The 7,573-nt window shown below is 36.3% G+C and overlaps 1 protein-coding gene across 1 annotated transcript; it reads left to right on the top strand.

The window, feature by feature from the left end:
- The first annotated feature begins 329 nt into the window (after window positions 1-329).
- Window positions 330-7,075, top strand: LOC147496712 (uncharacterized). Its single transcript, XM_086559626.1, has 11 exons — window positions 330-480; window positions 768-801; window positions 930-1,120; window positions 1,217-1,268; window positions 4,477-4,565; window positions 4,669-4,736; window positions 4,823-4,963; window positions 5,096-5,137; window positions 6,037-6,161; window positions 6,626-6,727; window positions 6,801-7,075. Exons 1-11 carry the CDS (start codon window positions 446-448, stop codon window positions 6,927-6,929), a joined length of 1,008 nt encoding a protein of 335 aa, XP_086415752.1. The 5' UTR covers window positions 330-445; the 3' UTR covers window positions 6,930-7,075.
- Window positions 7,076-7,573: the final 498 nt, after the last annotated feature.

Raw genomic sequence — 7,573 nt, 5'->3', positions numbered from 1 at the left:
AACAGAGTGATTGTAAAACCACCATTGTTATTCAATAAAAAGTTTCAGTTTACTTCATCTCGATTTTTCAATTCAATCCAACTTCATTCAAACTACAATCTAATCTCAGTGTTCTTAGTTAGTATCCCTAGATAGTAAGATCATCACAGTAAGGAAGGTTTATCAACGCATTTACTGTGTATGCATCTTTGTTATTTCGGATATTTGGACGGTGGATTGTCGGGACGTTCTTTGAGTTTCGAACGATTGGGCCATAAGTAGTGGCCACTATTACTTGCTCCTAAAAGTACCCACGCGGCCAATAACGCTGAAGGGCTTCCGCATACATCAAAATAAGGCCCATGACAGTCGGAGTATGAACTGGGGCAGAGCAATTATATTTTTCTAGGATTTCGAAAAGGCTTCTGAAGAAGAACAGGAAGGAAAACTTGTCTTCCACCCAGCCATGGCCGATGAAGACTACAACGACATGTACATGGGGTTCGTTCTCTTCTCTCTCTCTCTCGTTGTAATTGTGTGTCGGTTGTTTTCTTTCGTGATTTTAGAGGTACGGTTAACTTTCAATGGGTTTTAACTTTTAAATGTCACTGAAAAGCGATCAAGAATTTTAACAAGTGAATACATGTTCTCAAGAATTTTAAATTCTTAAGTTGTTTTGAACTAGATTTATCTGTGATCTATGAATGGAAGTAAACATTGTAAGTTAATGTAGGTGATTATTAGTTGGTACTTGAACAAGTATGGAATTCTAAGGTTTGTTGTTTCAGGTATGAGGATGAGCCAGTGGAGGCTGATATTGAGGTAAAAAAAATATGCTTTAACTTGGGTTGGTTTGTTTGTTTGTTTGTTTGTTTTTATTTTATTGTATTTGATTCTTGTCGAAATACTTTTTTTGGATGATTCTTTATATTTGTTTGTGGGATTATCAGGAAGCAGTTGAGGAAGATGTTGAAAACAACAACAACAACAACAACAACAACGAAGACATTCCTGATTCTTTGCTTGGAGACGATGGAGAAAAAGAGGGGCAGAAAACAGTACAAAAAGATCGTAAAACATCAAAATATATGACAAAGTATGAGCGTGCAAGAATCCTTGGGACCCGTGCTTTGCAGATTAGGTACACAACATTTGTTTCTTGGAATTAAAGTGTTCATACTGTTTTGATTGGTTGGTTGATAGTTTTGCTGATAATCATTATTTTTTGGTTGAACAGCATGAATGCTCCTGTGATGGTTGAGTTCGAGGGTGAAACTGATCTTCTGGAGGTAAATTTTTCTGAAAGCCTGTAACTTAAAAAGAACCCCAAATAAAGTGAATGGTTTAGCTGATAACTTTTCCTTGTGGTCTCTTTCGGTACAATTCAGAGGTTAATGGAAGACGTTACCGAAGGACATATCTTAAGATCATCCTTCTATTAGAGGTTTCTACTCGTACAACCATAAAAGCCAGAAACTCATATCTGAGGACTTTCAAGTCCCGGTAGGTCAATTGAAAAGTAAACTAAAATAGTATTCCAAAGATTTTGCTTTTTCATTCTGTAGTCCGAAGTCCGGATCAGCCTTGATAAACCAAATCAAGTAAAAACTAGAAATAATAACATCATCGGCATACATCATGTGGGAAAGAGGTGCACTGTTCTTTAATATTCGAATACCTTGAATGCCCTGCAATTCTTGTTGGCGGATAAGGTTTAAAGATAAATTTTTTGCACATAAGATGAAAATATAGGGCTACAGTGGGTCACCCTGTAGAACGCCTCTACTGGGTTTGAAGTATCCAAAAGGCGAGCCATAAGCATGATGGAGAATGTTAGGCTTTGGACACAAAACATTATTTTTTCAATCCAGCAACTATTAAACCCAAACTTTTTAAGTGTTAACTGGACGAAAGGCCACTCAATCTGGTCATAGGCTTTTTGCAGATCTAGCTTCAAATTATAGGTGTTATATGCCGGAAATCTGTCCACACTTTGGACTGGCAAAATTACCACTATAATTTTTTTTAGAAAGTTGATGCTATTATTTTGGCCTACATTTGAAAACATGGATGCAAACAATGTATGTTGGATTGTTCCTTCCAACTGAGTTAGAAAAATACCCAATGGAAAAAAGACCTTGGCAGGATTCAACCAAAATTGGGGCCTCAGGAGTCACTAAAATACAAAGTTAAAAATGGGCCGGTATAAGGGTTCTACAAAGGCTCTGCTAGAGCATTCGTCTTCTTTGGGACGTTTGGGTTTAGCGAGGCTTCTCTGAAGAACTCGAAAGAATGGCAGATGAAGATTACAACAACATGGATATGAGGTTCATTTTAAATTTCTCATTTTATTGTCTTTGTTTCACAATACAAAAATTCTAACGTAACGCACAAGTTTAATGGAAATCAGTCAAATTTGGCTCACGTGTCTCTCTCTGTCGTCTTCTTTTCATTATCTCATTAATCTCTCTCTTCATGATTTAAAAGTAGTCTAACACAGGAGAAAAAAAAAAAAAAGTATGTGATTGTCTTCATCCCTAACCCGAAGACCTTGCTTCCTCGGTGTCTTGGTTTTGGACTTTGAAGGGAACAAAGAAACTAAACATCCTATCAGTTATGAGGTAAAGTCTTGAGTAATTATGTTTTATTTGGGTGATTGAAATAGTTGTTATTTTAATAAAAAAAATATGTGTTATTTACTTGGTTGGGATTTTACCGTATGTTACTTCGTTCGTTGTAATCGTTTTAATATATCGGACGCAAGTCGTTGCCTGGTGATGTATTAGATCACGTAGATAGTATTGTAGTTGACCGGTTGAATCTTCTGGATCATCTCTTACCTTTAATTGAAGACAAATTGATTGGTATAAAGCATTATGTTCAGTTTGGCGCTGTTTTTAAGTCATGGAGATCTGCTTATTTAGAAAGTTGACATTGTCTACCTCACCAACTTCCATTACTCCTGATTCCTAATCCACTTACTAGTGGCGTCCAGACACGCGGTTTGTACGATCTCTCCGAGAACAGATTCTTAGATTTTCAAGTACTAGTGCCCCATAACAGGTTATGCTGTGGTTCCAGTTATGGATGGCTGGTGATGATTTTAGAGAATTACGAGGTTCGTCACTTGAATCCTTTCTTGTCAGTTGATAATGAGATCCCCCCCCCATTAATTGCTTTTGAATTCCATGACGAACGCCATGGAGTTAGTGCCTGTGATTAGTTGTGTTTGCACCCTGCATCAAATCTGAATTATACTATCATGGCAATCCATGGTGGGTTTGACCGCATAGCCTTCTTCAAGCCTGGTGATAAAGCTTACACCAACTTATCCTCTACATTCACATTTATCTGTGATGTTATATACTACGCGGATCAGTTTTACTTTGTCGATGACTCGGGAAGAGTTTTTTCTTGTGATCTCAATCAATTGCATGAGCCCCAGGTGCCAACTGTTGCACCACCACCATATTCTATCAGAATTGGTTGTGTTGAGGAGGTTAAGTATCTTGTGGATTCTGGTGGGGACTTGCTACTAATTAAAAGGTTAAGGGTATATGATGACACTTATTATTCCTTGGGGTTCGTCGTTTACAAGTTGAATTCAATTGACCGTAAGTGGATTGAAGTGAAAAGCCTACTAGGGCATTCTGTGTTTTTAGGTGGTAATGGTTCAGTGTCTCTATTGGCTTCAGACTTCCCTGGTTGCAAGCCAGATTGCATCTACTTCACTGACGATTACATTGGGTGCTATGTTTATGGAGGTGTTGAAATCGGACCTTGTGATATTGGAGTCTTCAACCTGGTAGATGGGATTCGATGGAGTCCACAAGGATCTTTGTGGCACCCATTTGGATCAAGCCATCACTGAAGCGGCAAAGAAACTGAGTCATATGTTCGTTAAGTTGTAATGTTTTTGTGGTAATGTAAACATAGTTTAGTTGTTATGCATGTAATACGTCTTTGTAAAAAATTTGAGCATGTAAAGACTCGAATCCTCATAACATTTATGCAATATGAGATTTGATCTGAGTGTCTGATTGTTATTGTTTTAGTTTTACTCAAAAGGCAAAACCGTTTGAGCGCATTTAGGTTCTAGCAGCGCTCAAATGTTCTAAATTGTGAGCAACTCTAAAATGTCTACCTCAACAGTTGAGTAGCACTAGATAACTTTTACACGAACTGAGTAATGAACCGAGTAACATTGAGAGTCTGAACCGCATGAAAATTAGACTTAGCTTAAAGCAAACGCAGAGTCCATAATAAGCCCAGTCGGTGGGTGGGTCTATAAATCAAGGTCCATAGCCCAGTCCATCAATCCTTAATCACAACAACACCGCAAAATCAAATCGCTCGTGGGCCTTAGTGGTTTAAGGTTGGTCCTCTTTTGATTGTTGTTTCTCTTTTTTCACTAGACACTTGTAAACCCTAAAATTTCGAACAGTATTTTCAGTCAATTATCATCTGATTTCTTGTAATTTCTCTTTCAAACCTTAGTTTCTTTCAGAGTACATGGATAATGCGGAGAATGAACAAGAGCTTCTTAACAAGACAGTTCATTCCATTTTCTCGGACTTCATGACAAAGTGAGTGAATTGGGTTCCTATTTTACACTTATCATTCTATCTCCAATTTTTTTTAGAAAATACTCTTCATGACTAGTATGTATCTATTACTACTTTGTTTTAGAGTCACCAAGTTTGATGAAATGGTGTCTGTATCGAATAAATTTCTTGTGGGATTTCACCAACATCTAGGTAAGATTATTTTTTACTTTTGATTGGGTAATTTAAGGTTTATTTGTATTGTATTTACTGTGTTTTTATGTTGTTGTTTATGATAGAGTTCTTTAGAAGGCTTTCGCTAAAGAAGACGTCTAAACTTATAGATAATATCATTAAAGCTAATGAGACTGAAAGGATGAAGGCATATCTCCAATCTGGGTGTAGAAATGTTCATGATGGCGTACAGAGTATAAGCAAGTGTAAGGATTCATTCTTTTACATTTATGACTTAAGAGTTAAGACCCTTTTTTTCGATTTAGAGAGAGTTTTTACTAGATTTTGTGTAATGATTAATTACTTTTGTTTGCTTGGATGATAATTGTACTCAGAAGTAAACACTTGTCAACAAGGACTCCTGGAACATCTGAGTAAAGGTAACACTTCTCTCTCTCTCTTTTTCTTTGATTGGTATAATGTCAATATCTCTTAAAGGTTTTTACATGTTATTGTTTTCAATTATATCATTTGATTACCGAAAATGTTAATGCCTTAACTCTTTAAACGCCTTTGTGATGCTTTACACATGAGTTTCATATCTTAGCATGATTGTTATTAAATAAGAGGTTTAGATTGAACTAGGTTTGTGTATGTTTTGTTTGTTGTACAGATTCCTAGTATCATACTTTACAATTGAATTGAAAGGTAGGTAAGATGAGGGGAGAACGTATATCTGATAATGCAGTCATAAACTTCTTCTTTATTGATAGAAAAATTATCTACCATATTATTATCTTTACAAGTCTTGTGGAAAACCAAGACAGACTCACAGACTAAGGTTCTTTCTTCAAAAAAATTTTAGAACCTATATTAGTGAGTTTTTCCTTGATCATGGGCTTATGCACATTATTGCTGTGGTGACTATTATTATGCAAGATTGGGAAAACTTAACGAAGTTTGAATTACAGCCTATATTAATGAGTTTCTCCTTGATCATGGCCTTATGCATACCATTACTGTAGTGACTAATCTTCTGAATCATATGCAAGATCTGGAAAATTTAACGAAGTTTACATTACTACTATTGTTGAGTCTTCTATAAGTTGCTCACTCTTTTTTGTCACACTTTTAATTCTCAAGTTAAAGGAGATATTAATATCAAGATATGCATGTAGTGATGTAGTGCATTCTCAGTGTAATAAATAAATTAAGGAATCCATTTTGTGGCTTAAAATTGATACAAACACCATGCGTGTTTCAGTTAGGAAAGAGTAGCTTAAAAACACCATTTGGTTATTCTGTTTACGAGTAGTTATGTTGCCCCTCTTTGCTGCAGGAAAAGGTGTACTTCATGAACTAGAGATGCTCATAGATGATCTAGTAGGTGTTATGACAACTGCGGACACAAATACATTACAATGTCAGGATGAACATATCTGCAATGGTTTGATACATGAAAAGGTATGTTTAATAACTTTATGTTTTCTTAGTTCTCATACTTTTGTTATGCAATTGTATGGGTGTTTTTAATCACTGAAGAAGACTAAATGGACTCTAGGATGAAAGTCAGTTTTTATTACTGAAGTTGTCACTCAACATCCACTAAAAGTTAAAGAAAAAAAAATCGTTTGACTTAGTCCAGTCCCTTCGCTTTCCCAAGTGTCCAGTCTCGCTCTCAAGTCTTTACTATTTTGTAGGATTTCCATCTCGCATTATTTTAGGAAAAGTTCACAATGTTTGTTATTGTAAAAGGATTGAAAATTACTTGTGTTTCTTTCAAGACTAGTAGTAGTAAGAAATTCTTCAGTATCCTCAAATGTAGAGAGCTAAGTAAGTGTTAGTTGGTACTAACAAAGCCCAATTTTCTTATGGTTGAGGTACTAGTACTTCAAATCTAATTTATGTGTCATTCTGGTTTTTTGTAGGAAGGAATGGAATCTACCCCTCATACGAAACCTGTGGTTACAGATTATGCAACCCTGATGGGGTTTGTATTCAGTATGCTGACACAAGATTACTCAATGCAGGTATATGAGTGTCCCTCTTTTCTAATTATATCAGCTTTTATTTGCGGGGCACTAACATCAAAACTTGTTACAGGAAAAGATAGTCTCTTCTCTAAATCTTAATTCGTCATCCGGAGAATTGGAGAGCTATTGCCTGATGTGGTCTTTGAGGCCTTCCATAAATGATGAAACCATGCATAGGGCGTGGAGATTTATTTCGTGATTTTTGAGTGGTTTGAATGAATTTTTGGCCATGTAGAAATCTCAATGTAATGTAAGTTTAAGAGGATGTTGTAAGGAAGGTTTATCAACGCATTTACTGTATGCATCTTTATTCTTTCGGATATTAGAACGGTGGATTGTCGGGGACGTTCTTTGAGTTTCGAACGATTGGGCCATAAGTGGTGGATTATTACTTGCTCCTAAAAGTACCCACGCCAATTAAAGCCTTGTCAGGCCCACTAATACTGAAGGGCTTCCGTATACAACAACATAAGGCCCATGAATATCCCTGTCAGAAAAAGAGTCGGAGTATAAATAGGGGCACAAGCACATTTCTGAGCAATTATATTTTTCTAGGGTTTCAAAAAGGTTTCTGAAGAACTGGAAAACTTGTATTCCACCCAACCATGGGCGATGAAGAGATGAAGACTTCGACATGGGTATGGAGTTCTCTCTCTCTCTCTCTCCTTGTTGTAATGGTGTGTCGGTTGTTTTCTTTTGTGATTTTAGAGGTAATGGGTTTTAACTTTTAAATGTCTCTCGTCACGAGCCGCATAAGATCCTCTAAACTGACTTGAACTGTCATTGGTTATTAGATAGAATTGTTACTCAGATTAAGATAGTGCTGAGTAACTTCCAAGAAGT

The sequence above is a fragment of the Coptis chinensis genome, chromosome 5, assembly GCF_015680905.1.
Source record: "Coptis chinensis isolate HL-2020 chromosome 5, ASM1568090v1, whole genome shotgun sequence".
Classification (NCBI taxonomy): domain Eukaryota; kingdom Viridiplantae; phylum Streptophyta; class Magnoliopsida; order Ranunculales; family Ranunculaceae; genus Coptis; species Coptis chinensis.
The sequence above is the reverse complement of the archived record's forward strand: the minus strand, read 5'-3'. Positions and strand labels throughout refer to the sequence as shown.

What these genes read in the sequence shown, in the direction of transcription:
- LOC147496712 (XM_086559626.1), top strand. Translation starts at nt 446, where the DNA reads ATGGCCGATGAAGACTACAACGACATGTACATGGG. An exon ending in TACAACGACATGTACATGGG is followed by an intron (nt 481 to 767) that starts GTTCGTTCTCTT and finishes TTGTTGTTTCAG; the next exon opens with GTATGAGGATGAGCCAGTGG. An exon ending in CGTACAGAGTATAAGCAAGT is followed by an intron (nt 4,964 to 5,095) that starts GTAAGGATTCAT and finishes TGTACTCAGAAG; the next exon opens with TAAACACTTGTCAACAAGGA.